General features: G+C 42.7%; 1 protein-coding gene across 1 annotated transcript in view; it reads right to left on the bottom strand.

Moving 5' to 3' along the window:
* Positions 1 to 6,453: 6,453 nt before the first annotated feature.
* The window catches only part of tnrc6c2 (trinucleotide repeat containing adaptor 6C2), a 45,250-nt gene continuing 26,696 nt past the window's right edge, over positions 6,454 to 25,007 (bottom strand). Inside the window, exons 4-21 of the mRNA XM_080464257.1 lie at positions 19,385 to 21,856; positions 18,271 to 18,474; positions 17,408 to 17,574; positions 17,236 to 17,313; positions 16,839 to 16,896; positions 16,549 to 16,691; positions 16,092 to 16,238; positions 15,065 to 15,211; positions 14,485 to 14,604; positions 14,177 to 14,260; positions 13,368 to 13,650; positions 13,073 to 13,237; positions 12,160 to 12,351; positions 11,789 to 11,938; positions 10,574 to 10,789; positions 9,165 to 9,238; positions 8,672 to 8,811; positions 6,454 to 8,132 (exon numbers count right to left, since the gene is read on the bottom strand). Coding sequence (XP_080320383.1) covers positions 7,790 to 8,132; positions 8,672 to 8,811; positions 9,165 to 9,238; positions 10,574 to 10,789; positions 11,789 to 11,938; positions 12,160 to 12,351; positions 13,073 to 13,237; positions 13,368 to 13,650; positions 14,177 to 14,260; positions 14,485 to 14,604; positions 15,065 to 15,211; positions 16,092 to 16,238; positions 16,549 to 16,691; positions 16,839 to 16,896; positions 17,236 to 17,313; positions 17,408 to 17,574; positions 18,271 to 18,474; positions 19,385 to 21,856 — 5,183 coding nt within the window. The 3' untranslated portion in view covers positions 6,454 to 7,789. The remainder of the gene's footprint in view (positions 8,133 to 8,671; positions 8,812 to 9,164; positions 9,239 to 10,573; positions 10,790 to 11,788; positions 11,939 to 12,159; positions 12,352 to 13,072; positions 13,238 to 13,367; positions 13,651 to 14,176; positions 14,261 to 14,484; positions 14,605 to 15,064; positions 15,212 to 16,091; positions 16,239 to 16,548; positions 16,692 to 16,838; positions 16,897 to 17,235; positions 17,314 to 17,407; positions 17,575 to 18,270; positions 18,475 to 19,384; positions 21,857 to 25,007) is intronic.

Raw genomic sequence — 25,007 nt, 5'->3', positions numbered from 1 at the left:
TACAACAGCATTAAGTATTTTATTAACAAAAAGCCACTGGCACAGAGCATACAGGACGCCTAAAGAAATCCAAATACTCCTATTGTCTTGATCAGAACATTTTCTCATTTCATTCATTTTTTTTAGCTGTTTCTAGTTCCCATGGTTCAACATCTTAACGTCTACATGGATTTTATTAAACCACCACTTCAGTGTGTGAGAGTAAGAACTGTACATCAATGTACCTCTGCACAGCGGTCAGAAAATAATCTCAAGCCGTCTGTGGCCGTACGAAATCAAACGTCCATTAACCCGATTCCCTTCTTCAACACAAGACTACAGATTAAAAGCCACGATCAAAGACGTCAGTATTTCATCGGCGACATAAAAAAAAATTGATCGACGCTTTGGCTCTAGACAGGCTCCGTCTTCAGGCGCTGAAAACATTCTAATGAAGCGCTGTTACTGCGCATCGCCCCCTCGCCTCACTTTCACCTTTGGAACAACTTAGTATATATAAAAATAAAAAAAAAACACCTTGTAAAAGATTGAGGAATAAAGAATAAAAAAAAAAGAAAGAACAAGAGTGACAAGACAGCCAGTAACAGCCAAGAAAATGTGTAATTTATTAATATAGTCCGAAAGAAGCTCCATAAACTCATGGAAACATTTTTTTTCCGGTGCATGTCTTTAACAATCACATTCTATGAGGAGAAAAAAAAGAACAACATTAAAAGCCACAACTTTGTATTTCAGTTACAGACATTTTTCCTTAATATTTTTTTTGTGTTTTTTTTTTTTCTTTTTTCCCAAAGTAAAGAAAGGCAAAGGCAAAGTACTCCCCCCCCCCCCCCCCCCCCCCACCACCCCCCCCACCCCCTCCCCCCCCAATTTAAAAAACAGACAGCCTTAAAGTCATGGGCTTTTTTGTCAGTACAACCCACAGTGCTTTAGCAGAAGGATAAGCGCTCATTCGTTAAGGATTACACAGCTTGATGACGCAATGTAACGATTTACTAAAACATTAGATGATGGTGGTAGTGGGGGGAGGAAGGGGGGCGAGAATGGAAAACATTTCGAGCTGAAATAAAGAGGAATAAAAAAAAAAATGAAAAAAAATCACAACCCTACATCTAACCCTGAACCCCAGAGTGTGAGTCAACAGACGGGCTGCGGCGACTCGTCCCTCCCACTTGTGCATAGATCATGATCCTTGGAAAAAAACAAAACCCCCAGCTTCATTCCTCCACTTCCACCTGCCTCTGAACATAAAACACCATCATGGCGTCACAGGAACAGGCATGATCAACAGGAGAGATGATTTCAAAACAAACAAAGTCTTGCATGATGCTCCTGAACTACAGGAAGGAAACAAGTCAAAAAAACAAACAAACATACAAATGCATTTTTCTCATCTTTTTTCTTCTTCTTCCACAATCAAACCATTGATCATTGTTTAAAATGTAAAGCAATTTCTACTTAGATTTCACATGTAAAGCGTTCCACTTTTCTCAAAGTTGATTCTCAGTCTTATTTGGTAAATATGTAACTTGCTACAAACATTTTTTTTTTTTGTTTTGTTTTTAAAGAAACAATGGTACTCTCTATATTCTGTTAAACTCAAACTTCAGTGCTTGCTTGGAGTTCAATAGTTTCTTTTTGTTTTTGTGTTGTTTTTTTTTCCACCCCAAACAAACAAACTTAGAAATGATGGAGTTGGTATCTGGAACCCTGGCCTTCCTGAGACATTAATCCACATCTTTAATGAGTGTGCAAGATAGTGAGCAAAACTGCGTCGCAGTATCACACAGAACATAACGAAAAAACCCACAACTCGGTACATACAGATCGTCTTAACCACATGGAAATCAAAACTTGAAAGGTGAATGAAACACTGATCAATCCCAGAGTTCTGAAAGTAGCATAAATCTTCATTTTGCAAAGATTCTTTAATGTCCATGTTTGATGGTAGATTAAATTTGTCTTTAAAAAAACAAAAAAAAAAAAACAACCACCATGGAAACACATTCCTGTTATAATTTCCTATTTCCTTGAACTTCAGACAAGTGAAATGTTTGTAAACGACAGCGAAACCAAAACAGAAGATAGGCACCTCTGAAATGAGTTTTGTAACAAACTCACCTCCCACACTTTCTCCCTTCCTATGAAGTTAACGTCGGGATTACTAGTCCTTCTACAGCTAGCTATGGCCACAATTCTTTGTTTTTCCTTTTTTTTTTTTTTTTTTAAAAATCATTTTTTTAAAAGTTTTTATAAACATTTTTTTCTGTTTTTTTTTTCTTTTTTCTTCTTTTTTTTTGTACATTATTGAACAAAATGGTGCAATACTCACTGATAATCCTTGTTTTTTTTTTCTGGATTAATCCACATTAAAAGCCACTATAAGGTAGATAAACGTTTTACAGATAGAATGAATAAAAAAAAAAAAAAGAAGTCCTTGAGTAAACATGTACACATGAATTGTCACCATCACCCCTCCGTACTTTTTAACCTACGATTAGCTGAGTGAGGGATAGAAGACACTCAGTGCAACGTTAGAAGAGAACAAATGTCCGTCAGAATAGTTTTTGACGGAACGATAACAAATGAAACGATCAAAAAAAATGGACACACAAATAGAACATACTGAGTGGAACAGAATAGCAGGCCACATGCCCGGCACACACACACACACACACACTCATCTGACTTTCAAGCACACGTCTAAGATGACTTTTTAATCTTTAAACTCCAACAATTCTGTATTGGTAACTTAATGCAATACATATCTGATACTTTCAAAAAAGCCCCGAAGTGTACCTGTCAGATGGAGAGAACAAACAAAACAAACTAACCGACTTCACATTATGTTTATTGGCGCTCCATGATTCAAGTATTTTTGTTCCATATTTTGTCTTGTTTTGATATGTCTGAGATTTTTTTTCTTCTTTTTATTCTCCATCAACTGGGTGAAGTATGCATGGAGCCAGGCGATTGGCGTTGGGCTTTTAGACAGGCTCGTCGACAAAACAAATACACACACATAGTACAGTACAGGAGGCTTCAGAGTACTGCAGTATGCCATCGAAAAGACCAGAACGTGCATATCCAACTCCGTGGTAGAAAGGCGCAGCTTTCAGTCAATCAAGTATCAGTTTACACCCGACCCAAATTCTTTCCTTTGTATCACTTATTTGCAGGGGAAAATACATATTGCTCATTTTTCAGTTGTATCAAACCGAGACGTTTTCCAAAACGAAAAAAAAAAAAAAAAATACAAATAAAAAATGTTTGAGAGGTTTACGATCCAAGAAGTCTGGAGAGGTGATACCACACACCGTACTGGCAGTATATATATGTGTATGTAGCGTAGACATATATATACTGTGATCTAGAACAGAGCTGTAGAGAGGAGAGCCTCTCGATGCTGGTGCAGCATGGGAAACCCCCTTCACCGTCAGGGTTCTCCAGTTCGTACAGGATGCTGGGAGGTCCTCGGCTATTGGGTCTGTCTGAGCTTGGATCAAAGGCAGTTACAGAAACAGGCAATAGTGATTTTTGCTCGTGTGCTGCAGGACCGGGAGTCCTGAAAGGTAGCCTTTTCCCGTTTTTCTTGATTTTTTTTTTTTTTTTTTTTTTTGTAGTAATTTTTTGTAATCGTTTCTTTTTAAGACTTTGTACCTCTTGAAATGTGCCTCTCGCCTCCCTGCTGATGCAGAGTGAGAGAGTGAGGCTGATACAGTGGGCCCAAAGCCATCTGGGTCTGTGGAAATGTACAGTTCAGTGGGCCCGCTTTGAGCGGGACACAAACATAAAAACGAGATAAATACAGCATCCACAAAAAAAGGCACCCCGGCCACCACCCTACTCCGTTAGATGGTGGTAGTAGAGGCTGATGACTGGAGACATTTCAGCTAGAAGTGCAGAGCTTTTAACATATTATAGATTTTTTTTTTGTCCATTTAGATTTTTTAAGCATTTTTTACGATTTTTATGTCAAACTTCATAAAAATGATGTTAAAATGCAATTTCATTTTTGGTTTTAAAAAAATATGTACCCGGGATTACCCATCATCAACTGTGCACTGTAGCAAACTGGAACCCCCAACTGAGTAAAGATTTTCCTCCTTAGCGTGAGGCGTTCCCCACAAGAGTGTTAAAAACTAAACAAAAACAAATAAACTCTCAGTCGTTTCAGGGTGTGATGCTGCCACCCTTTTGTTTGATCCCTCCTGTCCCCCGCTGCGCCTTCTGCAAAGGTTATCAAAAGCTCCTCCGGACGGGGAACACGAGTGCTCCAAGTATACAGTATGACACAGACAATTTTATATTGGCACAACACATTGGCATCTTCTACATGCAATAATGTTCCCCTAAACAGTAACAATAGGCCATCTGCTGGGAAAAAAGGATTCATTCCGAGCCGATTTCCCCTCGAGTACGGATTCAATTTCGAGGCATGAGGTCTGTACATTTTGTTGCTCGGATGGCCGTCATCTTCAATTTAAGACTTTGCTCTCACAGTAGAAAGGACCGATACGGAGAGCTGCATCTCATACTTGGTATCATCAACTCCCCTACCCTGAGATCAAGCTGGACAGAAGTGTCTTCAGCGCAGAGAGAAAGGCCGACCTTTGATAAAGTGTTGTGACTTTAGCATACGACAGTGTTCTGGTGGCTTCGCCTGACTTTACGGAAACTGCGGCCGGTTTTCGGAGTGCTGACCGGAGCGTGCACGGGAACAATTGTTGGGTCTGCCAAGCTCTGGGGGAGGAGTGCTCAGTCCCCAGTCAGGTTTGGCGTGCTGTAAAGTGGCCCCAGCCTCTAGTCTTTGCATAGAAACAGATACGAGGGCCTGTTGGTGCCTGGTCAGGGGAGGGCTACTGGGTCTGGTGGAGGTGGAGGAGCAGGGGGAGGGTGGAGGGGGGGAGGTTTTTAGCGTAGCAGCTAGACAAAAGGGCGAGGGGGGGACAGCCTGCGGGCAGGCGGAGCAGCTTGGAGCAACAAACACTCACATCCCCGTCTGAGATAGCTTTTTTTTTTTTTTCTTTCTTTTTACACATCTCAAGGTACTACCTGGAAGTACTACAGAATACTGTCAAACACAAAAGCATGATCAGTTCAAAACAAATAGACAATCAATAACGGTCTGTAGTATTGATCCTCGTTTTGCATTCAATACACAGGATGAACATACAGAGGCACCTCTGACCAAAGTGTTTCTGCATATGAACAGTGAAGGGCTAGTTCAGCAGCCAGTAAATTTGTAGACCACTGCATGTAGACAAAAACAACAATATAACACGCATTGGAAAAAAAAAAAAAATAGTCAAATGACCTTTTCCCAAAAAAATACAAAGTACACTGGCAGAAATTCCAGAAATATGACTATTACATCTTCCAGCTAAAGTGATCTTTGCGTCAAAGAACAGAGATGGTGGGAAAGGAGTGGGTGGGTGGGCGGGCGGCGGAGTTGGCGGAGGGCAAGTCGACGGCAGGGTCGAGCGTTGGTGGTCTCGCCCCCGTCGGAGGTGCCGTGATTGGGCAGTTGAGGAGAAGCTTTGTTTTTCTCACCAGACTGAGGGGGAGGGGTGGGGGTGGGGGTGGGGGTCTCAAGTGGAGCCCAGGAGGAAGTGCTGCGCTGCCGCCCGCCACCCAGAGGACCACAGCAAAGAGGCACTCAGTGGACACTCCACCCATCCCACCCCCACTCACCCACCCACCCACCGATGGACTGGCCAGCGGGTGTCAGAGACAGCTGACGTTTGCAAGTCTAAGTGCCTCCAAACACAACAAGGCGAACGATTTTGGAGTAACAGTGATATTCACTTTGATGTAGTTTGAAGGAGGACAAAAAAAAAAAAAGAGACTGCAGTTTTTCCCCAAAGTTCAATAGTACAATTCAGTTTTTGTTTCCCTTCATCCTGCTACCAGAGGACCAACACCAGACACATTTCCACGGAATAGATACAGTACATCGAGGAGCAGCCATTTTTCTGTTGTCGTTTCCTAAGTTCTTTTTTTTTTTCCTGCTCCTTTTTTGATTTATTGGATTGCAGTTGAAGCGATTTGCTCTTCATAAGTGCTATGATAAAACCCTTTGAATTTATAAAAGTCTTAGTCTCTTCTGTTTGTACAGTACCAAACGCAAGGAACACTCGTAGGTCTACTGCATTAGGAGAAACCCCTCTTATTTGGTATTGTGCCAGATACCCAGGACCATCCGATCCCCCCGCGGTTTCAGTCTCTGTTGGGTGTGGCTGTGGCACGCAGAGAGGAAGTGTGCCTTGTCGTGGACCCAGAGTCCCTCTTCAGTTCAGTTTGCTGCTGCGCGCACAGTTCAACAAGCTGCTTCTTCCTCTTTGCAGAGTTTTCCCAACAGTTTCAGGGGGGACTGGCAGCCTGGAGGGAATCCAAAGTTTTGAAAAGGGGTATGTTTTTTTTTTTTTGTTTAGGTTTTTTTTGTTTTTTTTTGAAGTTCCAACATCTTTTCTTTTTTTGCTGAAATCAGCAACAATCCAAAAAAACAAAATCAATCCACAAAAAAAAAAGGAGGGGTGGGGGGGGTTGACAAACTCCAATGGACATCGAGCATGGACGGAAGAAAGGTCTGTGGAGAATATTGCACAATGTAACTGTCACATGAAAGTAAATAAGAGGTTGGGGGTTTTTTTTGTTACTCAGAGAGAGAGAAAAAAAAAAAAAGCGAACCAGCAAGGTCCGCTGGGCTTCATAACAAACGGGACAATAACATTTTTTTTTTTTTAACAAAGCACCAGTAAGCGACCAGATTCAGAGTTTGAAGGTGAACAGAATGATCTGGACTTGCAGATGATTCGGTGCCACCGGACACACAGAAACAGACATGCAGCCAAGATTGGCAATTAATCTTCTCTCAGCTTATATGTTGTGACGTCCCCCAAAGGTTTTGCTTGGATTTAGGGAAAAAAAAAAAAAGGAACACACGAGAGCCGGTGCCGATCGCTTTTGAGACAAATGAAAAGCAAATGATTGGTAGTGCCAGTCACATGGCCAGGCAGTCTTACTGCCCAGTGACAGAGTTGGTCACCAGTCGTTTCCTGTACCACTTGCTGGCTCAGAGGTGAAACTGTGCAAGATTTCAGCTATTTCATCAGTTATAAAACAAACTAAAAAAGGTGGCTTGGGAAGGACCTGGGCCAGAGAGCACTTAAGGCTAATATTAGTGCTGAGAAACAAACATTAACATAACTAGTAAAGGTCTTTGAACAACATCATTGGCCATGAATATGCTGGGAATGGTTGTTTTAAGTCTTATTTTGGGATGATTTGTATTTGTTTTTTTTTTTCTTTTTGGAGGGAAAAGGAAAGTCTCAGATGGCAGCTTTGATTGCTTCTCCTAAAAACACTTCACACAGAATGTCATGTATACTTATGGAAAAACTCAAAACACTTCAAAGGTTTCTTTGTGTCGTGTCTCCTTTCGGTTTCTTTTGTATAATGCATTTCAAAAATACGAAAAGGGAAGGAAAAAAAAAAAAAGAGTTGTTTTTCTCCTTAAAACATAAACCAAATGGAAACGGACTAAAGTAAAGCAGAAGGACTGAGGACTGCAGTCTGTGTGGGAGGAACCACAGCCTTCTGATTCACAATTCACAGTTCAGAACAGTTCTAATTGAAACTGATTATCGCCACATGATTTGCTTGGGTTTTGCTCCTGTTTATATTGACTCTTTTCTTCTTCTAGTTTTAAACCCCATCCCACTGGCCACCAATGGCTTACATGACACGGTGGTGGTGGGCTGGTTGGTTAGTGTATGGTGGCGTCATCCTACATGGATTCCCCACTCAGCAGATCTCCAGGCAGCAGGGTGTTGATGGGTGTCGGGCTCCCGATCACACGGGCGTCCTCTCCGCCAGGCGGCCCCCATAGGCTGGAGTACTGGGGCACGCCGCCCCACAGCAAGTCGCCTCCGCTGGCCTTGCCGCCGCCGCTGCTCCACTGGCCAATCGAGTGGGACTGCGCTGCTCCGCCCATCCGGTTTTGATTGGGTGCCGAGTTGGCCTGCCAGCTCGTGGTGTTTGCTCCCAGAGACTGGCCTTGTGCAAAGAAGCGGTTCACCTCCTCCTCACCGGCAAACTCTGCCAGGATTGTGGTGTTTCCGAGCACACACCTGAAAAAAAGAAACCAGCATGGTTTCTCAATCAACACCAACACACACACACACAGGGCACATTGTTTTCTCGGTGCTTCATCCATTTTTTTACACTTTAGTGTGCTCCTGATAAAGTGGGTCACACGCCTTTCTGCATGTTGTTGCTACGGCAACCAGGAGCGGTGGCTGGCACTATTAGCTCAGCAAAATCAAGGACGTATCCAAACAAAAATATAGCGAGTGTTCCCATCAAAAGCTCAGTTCTAGTGTTTTCCCTTTGATGAGCGGTTGATAATCATGACTGTATTGTTAAAATCAACCATGACCCTCCACTTCCTCTTCATGCAACTGTCCAGACACAAAAACATCATCATTTGCTCTAATTTAAAGAAGTGAAGTGGGAAAACACTAACAAGAAACCAGGAACATCTGATCCGCTGGTTGTGTTCTCCATTTTCAAACCCTATTAAAACTGCTATACTTCATGAGGTTGAAGGCAACAGAGACCAAAAATAAAACAAAAAAGAAAAATAGAAGAATATTTCGTTGCTGCTTACATGTGCAGGGACTTCTGGGCCTTAGCAGCCTCGTCCTTCGAGCTGTAGCGCACCACAGCGTTCCCCTGTGTCAGGTTGAGATGGAATGTGATCAGGGGGCCGTGCTGCATGCACAGGGTTCGCAGAGTTGAACCATCAATCTGAAACAGGCAGGAAAGACAGAATATGGATTGTTACTTAAAGGTGCAACTTCACACACTACTTGCAGGTATTGCCTATAATCTCGATACAATTTTGTTGATTGTGCTAAAACCTGCACGTTTAAAACATCCAATGGCTTTAGAGACTAGCTTTTCTATGTCAAATGCTTTAAATTTGAGTGTTCGAAATGGACATGACATCCACAATCAGCCCTGTCATGGGATCACTGTTTCTGCTCACAAAGTTTATTTTGTAAAAACATGATTTTGTTTTTATTTTATTTTTTTAACCGAAATAAAGCATTCATTCATTCAAAAACCCCGTCGAAGATTAAAAAAACTGTTTTACTCACTTGTGGGGTGAGATTCCTCAGCACCAGCCAGCTGCTGGTCCTGTTGGAGCTGTCGGTACTCCACGTGGTTCCCTCTGAAATAGGACAAACAAAGGAAGCATGTCAAGTGAAAAAAAAGTTTCTTTGGAAAACACCACCACAGATTGCTCCGTTTATGCTTATTGTCAGTCACCGTTCAATTCAAGCCTGACAACCACCTCAGTTCAAAAGCATCGAGACAAGGCGGGGTGACATTTTTCTCCTCACAATGTTTATCTGTGTATCAGATGTTTTTCCAACCAATGTGACACTTTTCCAAGAAGACCTGAAAGCTTCGGGTGTGAAGACATAAAGTTCAACTGCAAGAAGAAAACATGACACCTTCTACTGATCTGATCTGCTTCCACCCACATTTCATGTCGACGTGGCTGAAAGGGGTTCTCACTCTGCTGCATGAATGTAGAAATGTCATGTCAAAACAAGGGCTCACGGTCACATAATGAGGTGCTTTCGAATGTGGCTTCTCGCAGAGCCGGTAAACCTCAGGATGTCAGTTTAGCAGGGTGTGCTCAGCAGCATCTGAACAGTGAGTGTTTTGAACAGAGTCACCACGGTGAACACAACCACGCCTATACACCTTGTGTGTGACTGGGGTGAAATACTTTGACAGTGATATCTGTGCATCTTATACCTGTAGTGTAAGAAGCGCATGTTCTTAAGAGATATCCTTGACTTTTTGTTCTCTCAACTTAAAGTAATTCAGATTATAATCTCATGATGCCACGGTAAATACAGACGGCTCCAGCGCCCCTGAGCTGGGTAAAAAAAAAAAAAAAAGAAGGTTCTCCTTCCTAATGATGTGCATGTCGATGATAAATTGATTGTACAACACTGTGTGGGAACTTAAAACTCATTCCTGGGGATATGAGAAGAAATGTCGGGAAACATCAGTCTAATGACAATCATCAAGATATTTATTCGGCTCTGAAGCTCTTTGTCAGTCAATCCTAGAGTTGGGGGTTGAATTCTCATCTCACAGTGCTTTCTACTATCCTTGGGCAAGACGCAGAACCATCGCAGATGAGTTTTTGAATGAGTGTCTGCTAATAGATGAAAGTGTTTGATCAGTTGAGACTGCTTAAGCACTAAAATGCGTGATATAACTAAAGTCTATTCACCATTTACATATCCACCGTGCGGGACGTAATGGAAAAACTAAGACCTGGAGGAACAGTGAACCATTGAAGAAGACAAGTGAGGGAGCTTGAATCAAATCGTAAAAAAGTTTTCACTTGATGAATAAAATATTTCATGAGAGCAAAAGTCTGTTGAGCTGAAAATTGAACGATTCAATTAAAGGTTTGCAGTTTGTGGCTCAGATCATTTTACACCACTTTTATTTGCAGCTTCTCGTCAATATGAGTGCTCACCAGAGGCGTATGACCCACTCCAGCCTTGACTCAGACCCAGGGAGTTGCCGCCCCAGGTGGAGGAGGGCTTGTTGTTGGTGAGGCCTGGTGGGGGGCGGGATGGGGCCGCGTTGCTGCGTGGCCCCTGAGGGACTTTCCACAGCTCGTGAGAAAGAGAACCCTGGCTTTGAGAGATGGGCCCCGGAGACCAGGTGGACTTCATGTCAGACAGTTTACCTTCACAAAAGGAGAAAGAGAAAGGTTATGATGTTTAAGTTCGATTACATGGAGTAAAATTCCAAAGTATAAAGCATTGAAGCCAACACCAACACAAGCAGTTGATCTCCAAGTTTAGAATGTATGTTATAATGTAGAAAAATCTGAACATTTATTGATTTGTTTTAACAAAATGAAGCCCACACTGAAAAGGGGACTGAATATAAATACGTGGTGACAAAAACATTCATTGGCTTCTCAAAAAGCAATTCTTCTTTTAAAAGAATTTCATATATTTCTGATTAAAAGAGGGTTTCTCACGTTGACTAAACTCTGCATTCCCCCTGAGAATTTACATAACACAAACACAGAAATGATAGCTTTCGAATGCAGCTTTCGAAGTTGCATCAGAAATGACAATCATAAGGAGTACACACTTGATGAATTGGGAGGCACTGGTAAACACACAGCACAGTGAGCGTGTACTGAGGTCAGGATCAGATGGGTGAGGCTTGTTTTTTTTCCCGGGACAAAGGAAGTAGTATCTAGGTTTAGGTAAAAGCACGGACACAACAGGCTTAGGCGTGGCCAGGGTAAGAGAAGATGGTAGATATAGAGATCAGGGGTTAAACTGAATAAATGCACAGTGTGGCGTCAGGGCTCAACTACGGGTAAGGGGTCTCATAAGGCTGGGGAGAAGTTTGGCAGTTCCACACATGGTGCTCTGGCTGTGTACCTGAGCTGTCTCCATCAAAGGATGACAGACTGAAAGAGCTAGAGGAACCACTGACTATCCAGTCACTGCTGGTTGGAGGCAGAGAGCCGTTCTGAAATGGAGAAGCAGGGGAGGTGGCTGGAGGTCGTGTTGTGAATGAGACATAAAAAAAAGCAAAAGAGGTTATGTATTGTATGCATCTGAACAAGAATATACTGACGGGGTTTGGGGTTGTCGTGGTGATGGAAACATTTGGTTGAGTTACCGACTCTAAATGATAATGAAGATTGTGTGTCTTTTCATACCTCCATTCCTGTCTCGCAGCAGGTATCGGTTGACGTCGTGGATGTTGGTGTTGATGGTGGGACCACTGGGGACGCTGCCCGGGGTCATGTTGGGGTCATTCTCAGGGTCAATGTTCTGAAGACCCTTCCATGGCACCCCTGGGCAAAACTCTGTCACACAGAAAAACAGAGTGAAGAGTTACTCAAACAAATGCAAAGTTAAAGTTTAAACAGTCGGAGCATTTGTGGGAATTGAGATATCCACCCATTACAAATGGCAACATTCAGAATTCTAAAGTGAACATATGTAAAAAGAGCTAATGGAGCAACATAAAAACTCGTCTGTATGTGAAGAGGCATCAACACTTCTCCGCCCTCCTCCTCCTCCTCACCTGGGGGCCAGTTAATGTTGTTCCCGTTGGAAATCTTTTCGTTGGGGCTCTTGCCCTGACCCCAGCTGTCAGGGGGCACGAGGGGGCTGGTGGGGGACTCAGAGCTGGAGATTAGATTGTAAGGGCTGTACGAGTCCTCCAGCTGAGGAGGCTTCCCAGGGGGACCCAGGGAAGAGGCAGCAGATATGGCACCTAGAATACAGAAAGAGGCCTAAGTGACTAAGCACGAAAACAGACACAATATAAAATATGTAACATTTCCAAGATAAAAAACAAAAAACAAAAACCCGTATATGTACTCTCTTCTTGAACTTATCTCTGTTTGTAATATCAGCTTTAATTTGATCTCTGTGCCGATTGATATCAAAAGTTTGTATTTCTACCAATGACTCTTAAGATGGTCACCACTTTTGTTTATAGCAGAAGTTTGAATGGATTCATATAATGAAGTATTTGTGGCTGAGATTTTCACGAAGGAATTGTGATGCACTATGTATGTGAAACGCATGCATGTGTGTGGTTGTAAAAAGTCAAATGTTTTCTCCCAGTGTTGAAATAGAAAGGATGACTGATGTATGGAAGTTTTTTGTTTGTTTATTTTGCTTTGCAGTTTGACAACAATATTCATGTGTGATGTGAACAGGAACAGTGTTTTCATAGACCACAATCACACCTATCTACTATGAATAAATACCCAAGAAATAAATGTAGAGTCACATCCTGACTTCCTCAGAAGCCTAAAATGTGGAACTGACACTTTGACGTATGGCCATGTGAAACAGCAATGGAGAATAATTGTGAAAGGTGTAAGAATGTATTCATGTAGAACATATGAAATGGTCAGAGTGAAAGTCATACACTGTTAGCTGAATACTATTTTGTGTGCATTTGGCTCTAATTTTCTGCTATTTACCATGTTTATTGAGGTTGTTCTCCAAATTTGAAGAGTTGCCAGAGAGGTTGTCCATGGCGTTGGAGTGTGTCCACTGGGACAGGCGGGACTGGGGCTGAGGGGGCTCCTTCAGGGAGAGACCCCCAACCTCCATGCAGTTTACATTCATGTTTGGATTCAGTCCAGCTGCACATAAAACAAGACCACCGCTCATATACATCCTTGAGCAATTCACTTGTAAACTTCAACTGTTGTGAAATTCCCTAAACATTTAACAGTCTGAGTAAAAGTGGACATGTAACTGTTCCAAACTCACAGAGAGGGTAGGTGCTGTAGGTGTTGGGCGATGACGGCAGCTCTTTGGTGTGCAGTGTGTCGGCGAGGCCCGGAGCCTGGTGTGGGCCTGTGAAAGGGTCCAGGGATGATTTGCCGGAGCCAGGGCCTCCGGGAGGGCCACCAGGGGGATGCAGACCAGCGGAGGAGGACGAGGAAGAAGAGGAATGAGAAGGAAGTTGCTGCTGCTTCATCAGCAGCGCCTGGTACAGCTGACGCTGGTGCTGCTGGATCTGCTGCTGCATGTTGGTGATTGTACGTGCAACCTGAGAGAAACGAGAGGGGTACTCATATTAACAAGGTTTCTTGCTTTTCGTGCCCTCTTTGGCAAAGTTTACTTTTAACAAATTACACAGTGGTAAAAGAAGGAAAAATATAAAGCAACAAATCACAGTGAAATAAAATTTGCGTGCTAATTGATTTATAGCATTTAGTTAAATGTGAAATGAATGGTTGTTCATAAAAACAATCCTGTCTATCAGTGAGAAAAGAAAACCCAACTTCTGAAAAAAAGAGAACAAACCCTCTTTCCTGTTGTGAAAAAGGAGGCGCTATTGGCACACATTCAATGACAAGTAACATGTTCTCACGCAGATGTATAAATGTTTTGGCCACTGCTGTTGTAAGTATACAAGGCTTCCTGTGTTGTTATCTTACCAGGTGATAAAAAAAATAAATTTAAGTGTTGTCAGAATGTTTTGAGTGAGCACTCACATGTTGTCACACAGTCAGACAGAATGACCTTTCTTGATCACATTTTGAAGGGCTGAAATGATTAATTCATTCACTCACTTGCTGCTCTTGTTGTCGAATGGGGCCGGAAACATTGCGTTGCGCCTGCATCATCTGCTGCTGGATTTGTAAACGCTGGTACGCCTGAAATGAGAGAAATTTGACTGTTTAGAATCATTTAAATATTAGGTTATATTAGTCTGGTATTCATGCATTACCAAATATAGACTTTATATTCATTATACACTTTGCCTCTGATTAGAACTAAAATAAAACGATTCTGGCTTCCATTTAGACAAGAGGCTCTTGACAAAGTCCAAGACCAAGCTTCGCTGCAAATTACAAAGCAAAGACAAATGGAACCTCACCATTTGCAGTTGCTGAAGTTGGTATAACAGGGTCATCTGTTGAGGGTTTATTGGTGAGGTTAAAAGTGCAGGGTTCAGACCAATGTTTTTTGCTGCAAACTGCAAGAGCTGTGCTTGGACCTGCAGGGAAGGGAAGAACACAGAGAAAGGAAACAGAGATGACAATTTAGTCGGTGCAAATCAAAACAATGGAACATAAGAGAACCTTCAGGCAAGATTAAATTAGTCACTGCCACATGTGCACAATAGGATGAAGACCCTTGCAAAGCCAAAAGTTACGCCAAGAGCATGTCAAGCTTATTACTGAGATTCTAGGTTGGGAAGTGTAAACAAATAGATTTCAAAAGTTATCAACAAAGATGTGGAAAAAATATCGCAACCTGAGGGGATTTTCACATTAGAGTATTTGCAAGATAAGAGATTGGCATTTTCAATTTGAGATGATAAACTGTATTTCACATTATAAAACTAGAACTACAATTTCTCAGTGACCAGCTTCACAAGGTTCAATTAATAAATTATGGAGTCATAGGAGGCCCATGGAACAAATACAACGTGCGAAAAGGGCGTGTTTCCCTACCTGAGGGGAGAGAAACTGAGGCACTTGAGCACGTAGACTAGGCTGGGAGGAGCTGAGAGGTGGCACTGGTGGCTGAGGAGGCTGCTGCTGCTGCTGCATGGCCCGGGTTTGTGCTGCTCCACTACTGCCAAACATTCCACTGGGTATCTACAAAAAAGAGATACAATCATACAAGGATTTTCATTATTGAAAAGATGCAAGTATCCAACTGTCTAGACTTCAAAAGTTTGACGGGTGTGAGTGGATAATAACTAAATTCAAAGGAAAACTTAGACTGCACTCAAAACCAAGCGCGAGTACATTATATTCCCACCTCGATTACTGATATCTGAAAACATTTTATCTTCTTTTACTCTCAAGGGCTACTTCCCACTACACCTTGAGTACCGATATTTACTGAATACAAAGTGAGAGTGGCTAGTCATCAGATCATAAAAAATACAATTTGTTTTAAATAGGCAAAAATAATTAACTTTTAAAAGGGCAGCTTCATCCACATTGCCAATTCCATCTTGGTGGAGAGGTTTTTCTATTCAGTGGAAATAGGAAAAAGAGGTGCGCTTACAGTGCCTTTGTTTGGACTTCAAGGACACACTAGTTTTTCTGGGCCATGGCTGCCTCTGGGGGTGGTATTTGATAGAGCATAACTATCTGATTTCAATGGGCACTTCAGGCAAGGTCATACACGGATAAGTGAGCAACAGAAAAGAGGAGATTTGGGAAAGCTGGCGGGCAGAGATGTGTGTACAGCAAATTCAATTTATCTGCTGTTGCTATTACTGCATTGTGCACTCTTAAATCCTGCATGAAGCCATTACAACTGACAGGCTGGGCATTAGAAACAGACAGTGAGATTGAAACTGTCAGCATATTCTGCTGCTCTTGAAGACATTCTCAAAATGTTTGCATGTTTACAAAGTTGAACCCTTTTTTTTTTTTGTGCGATTCCATTTTATGTAAATTTCAACAATATATGTCTGTCAGTTTTCCAATCTAAAACACTAACAGAGATAAAACACTTCAGTACCTGTCTGTTGTTCAAGTTTTGCATGGCCAGCCCCGGGTTGCCCTGTCCCAAACCCTGCCCAGGAAGGCTACTGTTGGCCAGGGGGAGCTTCAGGCTGGGGGAAGGCAAAAACGGTGATGGAGGGGCATCATCTGACAGGACACCATCCTGGACGAGAGCAAAATATACATTGAGTGTACAGGACAAACGAGGGCAGGACCAGAAGCATTAAACACCACATAATACAAACATGGACATGTGCCAAAGAAAACACTCTAAATATTAGACGAACAACATGACTTTTTCTTCGTTTCTCTTTGTCACATATCATAATAATCACAACATCAATACAAAATCAAAGCACAATTCAAAGTAAATTTAAAAAGGCAAAAGAAAGTGCCTTTTCTCGAGATCAATCATATTTAAAAAAAATGGATGTCAGAAGTCTTCCACGTGTACAATAAACTATTGTTTTTACCTTGTCAAGAAATGAGGTGCGGTCGGAGGGGTCTTTGGAGAGTGCAGAGGACCGGCAAACAAGAGGCTTGTTCATGCCATTGCTGTAATCAGATATGCCCATGCCCCGCTTGTCCAGGTCAGTCTTCTTCTCTAACAGAGCAGCTGGAGGGACAACAGATGAGTGATATTTCAAACATTTTTCTTAAAGTGTCTCACACTCACTTTTGATCAGCATACCTAAACGTGAACGACCTGACTTACTCTAAGCTGAGCTGAAAACATTTGACAAACACAGACTGATACACTTACTCATTGCCTGGTCAAGATTCATGTTGTTGCTCTTCAATGCCTCCTCAGCAGGGTCTCTCTGTAAAACACAGATAATATGAACTGGTCAGTGATATTACCTGGTGAGGTCTACGTACATGCTTAACTTATGTCAACAAACTCAGTTGCTCGCAAATTGACCACACTTATTATTTAATGCATTCCCCTCCCATGAGAGTGTAGTTATCTGTGCGAGTTTTTATATTAATGATTATGTATCTTACACATGCTGAATGTATACACATTCTGTGGTAGATCTCAATGGAAATTGAATCGAGCCTTAAAGATGCCCAACTGGACTTATGAGAATATGTATAGACATTTTCAGGTAGAGAATGTGAATCAAGACTTTCAGATCAGCGTAAACCTAAGTACGTACCGGAAAGCCCATGTCAGTGAGCTGTTTGATGAGACGGTTCATGATCCAGACCTCATCTGGCTTGTTGCCCATCTTCCCCTGACAAGAAGAAAGTCAAAAACAAAGTTAGTTTACTTGACTAACGATGCATTCTTTTTTATCATAGTTATGACAAAACAAAGTATGCTCTGACCTTGCTGGGGGGGCACTTCTTGGGTCCATTTCCCCAGGAGTTACAAGAAGAGCTGCTCTCTTGTGAGGTTGGGCTGTTCCATACGTCCCCATCCTCAGTGTCCCATTGGCTAGTAGACATACCCATCTCCTCTCCACTTCCCCAGCTATCTTGCATAGGTTTGGGGCCTAAGACAGAAACATCAATGACATATCTCATGAAAAAATAAGGCGACATGAATCTGTTTAGAAAAAGTTTTATCAAGTGTCCTATTTACAGATTGAAGTGAGGAGCAGGCAGTTCTGATCCTGACCACTTGATGTCACTGTTGCCATTTGCCTGCCTGCACTTTACCCGCCACCTCCTTTTGTCATTTCAAACATTTCAAACCAAGACCACAAATAACCAAGAGTCAGTGAGCCGTGGAATTGCTTTACTTTCAGCAACACTCCAATAGCACTAACAAAAACCTTTGGAACTCACACAAATGGCAACACTATCTTTTTTTTGAAAGTATGGACACTGTGATCTACTATCACTTCAACAAGATGTTTACTGGAAATACTGAACAAAACAAACTTGGAGTGCCAAAGCTTGTAACTATGCTCACAGAATGAGACGGAGCAGAACAATCTGCAGTGTAGCCTCCAAATACCATTAAATTGACCTTTTCAAACCGACACAATCGTACACTTCACAATGCATCACATAATCTGCACCACCTCATTCAAAATGTAAAATATAGCTCAGAGTCATACTTTGAACTATGCTCTGTCTTCCTTCTTGTTGATAAAGTCACACACTCCAGAGTCCTGGTAGAGTTTCAATGGTGAAGCATGATGCATTGCTGTGTCAGAAAATATGATGAATCCCTGTAGCATTACCTGGCTTGCAAGGTGCAGAACCTGGGGGTCCATTGGTCCTGCCATAGGGGCCAGAGGGCTCATGGCCACCATCTCCCCATCCTCCCACACCGCCTGAGGGTTTGCCCCAGGCTGAAGTACCATTGTCTACGGCTGATGTTGGAGCTGCTGGCTCTCCCCAAGCTGGCTCTGACTTGGGCTGAACACTGGGAAGCTCTCCCCAACCTGGAAACAAGGTGGAAAAAGTAGTTGGACAAAAAGAAAAAAAAAAAAAGAAATCAACCTGTATTTTATGTGGACACCAATTCTACATTAGAAGTCTGCTTTTTATCCATAATGACAGTATCTCCAAGATATTCATTACAATAACTTTTTCTATTGCAAAGCCTGTTCAGGTCGTGACGCTGAGCTATAGAGTGCAGATCAGGAAGAAACTGGAAGCAAAGTATTTCCTGCCGTCTGTATATATAGATATATAATGGACCATTGCAGTCTGTCTAGAATGTCTATTTAAGTGGTGAAGAGATGAATAAAAGCAGCAGGTCAGGAAAGACCAGCACTAAAATAGTTCAAGCACAGACACTGATTAGGTTTAACTCTTCATTGCAAGCCTATGGAGTGCTGGTTCTCATGCTTTCTAATTGCAGTAAAAAATGACAAACAGCAGGGGGCAGTGGTCCTTCTTAACAAAAAAACTGAATGAGTAAGTAGACAGGCATTAAAGCTGTGCTATGTCTCTGTATATGTACACTTTGTCTTTACAAAGATCTAATCAAGTTATTGAAGGGCCTTTAAAGGGTTGATTGTGAATCAATGACCAGTTTGGAGAGCACCACACCATCTACTTACAATGAGAATATTTCTTAAGACTCATATTTGAAAGAAGAAAGCTTTGTGATTCTGTGTCAAAACTGAGCTGTCAAGCTTACTCGGTAAAGGGAGAGCCCAAAGTTATGCATTCCCTTATTACCGACCCTTTAAGCATAATTACACCCACGTGAAAAAAAACACGCTTTTTTCTTTCTTTTTTGTTTTGTTTAAGTAAATAAAGCATATTACAATTGCTTTTACAAAGGCTACATTGTATTGGTAGTGTATTTCAGGTGTAATTTCAATGAAATATGTGTTTTAATACCTGGATTGGCAAGGGGTGGTCTACCCTGGGGGCCTGCAGCCGAATGTGAGCCAGCATTGTTGGGTGACCCATTGTTGTTTCCGTGATGCTGCAGGTGAGTTGGGGGCTGGCCATGATGAGGATGGTGGTGCATGTGGTGAGGGTGATGATGGCTGTTGTTGCCAGGGCTAGCAGAGTGATTGTTGTTGTTATTGTTGGGCATAATCATTCCTCCATTCTTGGTCGGAGGTGGGCCACTGTTGCCTTGGTTATTACCGGGATTGTTGCGATCCCACATGTTGACAGTTTTATTGTAGGCATTGGGATCGCCCCAGGTGGATGTTCCATCGTCAATCTCCATCTTCCTGCGAATAGAGGGAGGAGAAGGCTCTTCCCAACCAGTAGGCTCCATGCCCTGATCCTGTTTGCTGACATTTCCCCAGCTTGTGTTGTTTGGTTTCACAGTACTGGGACCACCCCAGGAACCAATGCTGCCGCCTCCTCCACTGCCAGCGCTGCTGCTACTGCTGCTTTCCTGAGGCTTGGAGGAGCCCCAGCCTCCCTGTACTGGGCCATTGGTACGTGGGGTCTCTCCCCAGCTGTTGTTACTCACAGCAGGAGCAGGTTTACTCCAGCCTCCTCCTCTACTCCCTCCTCTTGGGCTTTCCTTCCATCCACCACTTCCTCCATTACTTCCATCACCTTCCCACATGCTGCCAGAGGACCCATTGTTCTTGGTGTCTGGCTCTCCCCAGTCCCCTGTGCTGGAGCCATTGGTGCCTCCATTACCGTTGCCCCAACCATGGGAGCTCTTGGGGCCCTCTCCCCAACTAGTAGGCTGGGTTTTCATCACGTTATCATCCCAATTAGGCGACTTGTCTTCAGAACTCCAGGATGGTGTGCCCCCATTTTTAGGACCATTGGCAGGCACAGAATCTCCCCAGCCACTGTTGGTGCCATTAGGGGCTTTGTTGAGTGACTGTGGGGGATCACCCCACCCTGATCCAGTCTGTATTGGCTGAGGTGGGGGGGCACTCCAGTTGGAGGATGATGATCCTTCACTGTCACTTTTTCCTCCAGATCCAGGCCTCTGACCGCTACCAATGTTAGAGTTGATAGTACCTCCATTGGTTGATGAGAGTCCACCATTAGAGCTAGATGCTCCAATGGTATCAGAACTGCTACTGCTCTTTCCATCATCAGAGCTGGCTTCTTCCATCTCCCACACAGTGTGCTGTCGGATGGGTGTCTGTCCCCAGCCTGTGTTACTCAGCACTCTAGGGTCCAAGTCTTGTCGGGGGAGGACCGGGGTAAATTCCATGCTAGATGATCGATCTCTGTGGTGGGATCGACCTTCACTGCTGTCACCACTATCCTCACTTGCTGGAGCAGTTCCAGGCTGTTGGCCCCATGAGCTTAGTGGCTGATCTTGTCCTGAACCGGAACTACCAGCATCAACCGAGTCCCAACCTTTAGATGCATCTCCTCCTCCTGAGGGTTTCCCCCAATCAACCCAGCCACCATTTCCACTACTCCCACCACCACTGCCTTGGCGACCCCAAGCAGAAAGACCACCAGAGGGGGTTGAGTCCCAGCCTGAGTCCTTGGGGGAGTCAGCTGCCTTGGTTTCTCCACTACCCCATACAGAGCTGCCTGTTGTGTCCCCATTGAGCTGGGATGATTCAGTGGGTGATTGGCCTCCCCAGCCAGTTAAGCCATGGATAGGACTCATCGGCTCCTGAGCTTGTTGCTTAGTGTGGTTTGGTCCATCAGTGTTAAGGTTAGCAGGTTCCATATTGAAGGACATTTTTGTGTTGGTTGAGGGGCGCTGTTGTTCATTTTCGTTAGCACTTAAAATGCCAACCCAACCTCCCCCACCATTATCTGAACCTCCCAGGTTCCCATTTCCCAAGTTTACATTGCCATTAATTCCAGGCGGGAGGGACAAAGAGTTGGACACCCCACTTGGTCCAATGCCGCCACCTCCACCGCTCTCCTGGCCCAGAACAGGCCAGGCTGAGGGGTTAGCATTTGGATTGAGGTTCAAGTTGAAATTGGGGGATCCCCAGTTATTGGGCGCTCCTATTCGGCCGCCATTCATACCATCTTGTTTTCCATCTGAGCCCCAGCCTCTATTACCTGCTAATGTGTTGGTTGACACAGGTCCTGTCATCATGTTATTGTTAGCTTTGAGAGAGGGGTAGTGGGCCTGTTGGCCTGCAGCACCTGTGGCCATACTCAGAAAACTACTCCCACTAGTAGTAGTGGCAGCGCTGGTGTCTCTGTTAGAGCTAGCTGAGCCCAAGGGGCATTCTGGTGTTGCAGGGTGGCTAGGGTCACTACTGCGGCTGATTGAGGGCCAAGCTTCTGTGTCAGTTCCGTCAATAATCACTTTGTCCCAGCTGTTGGCACTACAGGGGCTGTCAAGTGGTACAGTGGTTCCCCAATGAGAGGTCTCATACTGGGCACCAGGGCCACTCTGGAGGGATATGTCTAAAGAGAAAATGAGAGAGAACAAGAAAGGAGAAGGTTAAAGCAAATTGGAACAATTAATACAAGAAGGTGGTGATGAGTGAGTTTCAAAAAAATAAGAGAATAATGGCAATACCCTGAAATGTATGCCATAAAAATGTTTTTTTTTTTTTTTTTATAAAAAACTAAAATAAAAAAAGACGAAGTGGAGAACAAACAAAAATGCAATATGTTAGAATAAGGAACATCGTGTTATACAGGTTCAGTGAGGCTACAGTTAGTTTCCTGAACCAATTCTATCTTCTTGGTTGGTTAATATTTGCTATCAGACATGGCAGGATGAAATGGTCATACCCACACGTTCCACAGTCCAACTCATAATCAGAATGCACAGTCAAGCGTGCTCCATGTCACATCAGCTATGGTATATCCATATATCCTTGCCCGAGTGCAGTCAGCCAAACAGAAACAGTGAGATGGATCTATTGCTTGGTGTCTTTTATCTATCCTTCCCTCCCTTTTAACTTGCTTTCCTCATTTTAGGTTGTACAACCTTGCCTGTACAATGTTGGCCCTCCTGTCCTTCCGCACTTTGTACGTGTCCAGATCTAATAGTATACTCCCATCCCCCTCGTCTGTGTTTTTTGTCCCCCACCTCTTTTCTCACCCTTTAATTTCTCCCTCTTTCCCCTCTGCACCCCCTAACACCCAGCAGTGAGAGGCACATCCGTCTCCATCGTGGCTTCACTGGCTGGAGCTGTGAAGGGAACGCCAAGTGGAACGCCACTCATTTATTGGAATGAAACCAGGACGGCTTCTCATCCATCACGCCCTATGCTCCGCTGAGCCTCGTCCTCCTCCAACTGCACTGCACCAAGGAACTACAAAACACTTCCTCTAAGCTTGTTTGAATAATTGTGTGTGTCTCGCTCGCATCTCACTAGCTGCGAATATAAAATATTGTATGCATCCGGATTACATTTCAGGACATTTCTGGAATGTCAATATAATTCACAATCTGGGAACTAAGATCTGCTTGTAAACTGTGTTGTTCTACTTGAGGTTTTTTAGCACAGTATATAAAGCCAATTTCAAACTACCAACGCAGAGCTTTTCTAACCAGGTTCTGGTCAATAGGGTATCGTGCACGAGCAAATTAATTAAGCACAAAAGCATCCCATCAGATGCGGAACTAATAATAGACTGAATCAATGCTGTAAAGGGGTGATCAATCAGTGGGAGGCAGCTAATCAATTATCTTATTAATGCTAGTGGGTAAGAGCAGGGAGGCTATCGATCGAACAGCCTAACCACTCGGCCAGCCTCGGGCAATTGGCTTGAAAACCCAATGAGAACAACTGCTATGAACATTACCAGCTCACAGACTAACCAAGCATGTTGAGGCTAGAAATTCATCCAGTAAGATGATTAATGAGTGCTATCAAAATGGAGAAAACATGGAAACCTTTATTCAGCCAATAGTTTTTAAGAACAATAATAATGAAAAACATTTAAACAAGCATTACAGGATCCCCATAAAGTACATTCTGTAGTCAGGCAAACAGCTTTTTCAAGTATGTAAATGCTTTAAGAAGCCAAAGTGCAATCAAAGCAAAAAAAGAGACAACTGTTAAAAAACTAATGTCAAACAAAAGAGGAAAAATAAAATGTGTGTCTTTAAGAGCATCTTGATAATCCTCAAATTGAAATGGTTGGTAACATATTTGTTTAACTGATTTATTCGTCTTACTTTCTATTCCTCCTTCATTAGCATGTTGCAGTGATTTTGGTAAAAAGCTCAAATTTATCCACCATAAGATAAAGACTCAGTGTCCAAAACAATCCATTCAAATAAGTTCTATCTGTTTGATGGCGTGTGGACACAAATATGTGGCTTTAATATACTGCACAACATACCACAGAATGGCTGTGAATAAAATTTTCTCTTATCTCCGCTCCCCAGGCAGCCTTATCGTGCAGGGTCGTCAGAATGACGATACAGTCATACAAACACGCGGTTGAAAACAGAAAGAAAAAGTCTCTGAAACATCACTGCAAATATGATCACTCACATCTACCCCAACTGTGTTTTTACTTTAAAGTAAAGTTCGAAGCTGTTCAAACTTGAAAAACAAGCCAGATGCGAGCTTTCAATTAGAAAGCCTTCAATTACTGTCTTGATGAGTTTTCCATCTTCTGAAAATAATTTGATCGTACAGTCAAGGCTGATGCTTGATCTCAACTTGATGACTGTCCAAAGTAATGGAGATTACTAAGGTAATTTTCAGCACATAAAGCTTTGTCAAACAAAACTTTTATACTCGACACAGACAGAAGGAAACTCCATGGTGTCCATAATTAAACCAAATACAGAAGATGAACGACACATTTCAATTTGGAGGTAATATTTATGTGATAAAAAAGATCAGATATTTTGATTTTTTTTTTTTAGCATAAAGGTAAGTGATGAATTTTAAAATTGTTGTAACAATGAATGGATTTATAGAAAAGTGCATAAAGTAGGTTGTATTAACCCTTTTTTGTGTAATCTGATTTTATAAGGTAAATACCATCTAAACTGTACTTTAATCTATATTAGCTAGAAATATGAAATGAAAGAGCTCAGATATGGAATACTATTACTTCCTATGCGTAATGAGTGTCTGTATATAACAAACACCGGTTTAGCACCATTTACTCAGTGCATGCGCTTGACAACCTAAGTCATACTGCAATGAACAGCACGAACAAATTCAGCCAGCTGGTCCTTTCATTTACCATTGCACGCTCTGTGGCTTGTAGGTGTTTGTTTTCCAAAACAGAAAGAAAAACATGACAGTATCGATGTTACTATTTTTTTTCCCAGCTCTGAAAATGCCAACTCTCAGAGCGAAGAAGACCACTATTTTATCTGACATGGACCCTATCCAAGAAGTTGCAGCTTCCGAAACATTTTAATTTGGTTCAGTCGACCCTACACCCACCCAGCGTCTTTCTTGGCCGTTTGCAATTTGGTTTTCGAAACAATATAAAAAAATAGGTTACTTGACAAGTTAATCATTGTCTGGAAGGCTACCATCTTTTCTTAGTCAAATAAGTCCTGCCGTAGACACTATGTACAAAACCTAATTTCACATATCAGTACCACATTAAGCAAGATCAGAGCAGGTGT

Source organism: Lipophrys pholis, assembly GCF_963383615.2.
Source record: "Lipophrys pholis genome assembly, chromosome: 5".
NCBI lineage: Eukaryota > Metazoa > Chordata > Actinopteri > Blenniiformes > Blenniidae > Lipophrys > Lipophrys pholis.
The sequence above is the reverse complement of the archived record's forward strand: the minus strand, read 5'-3'. Positions and strand labels throughout refer to the sequence as shown.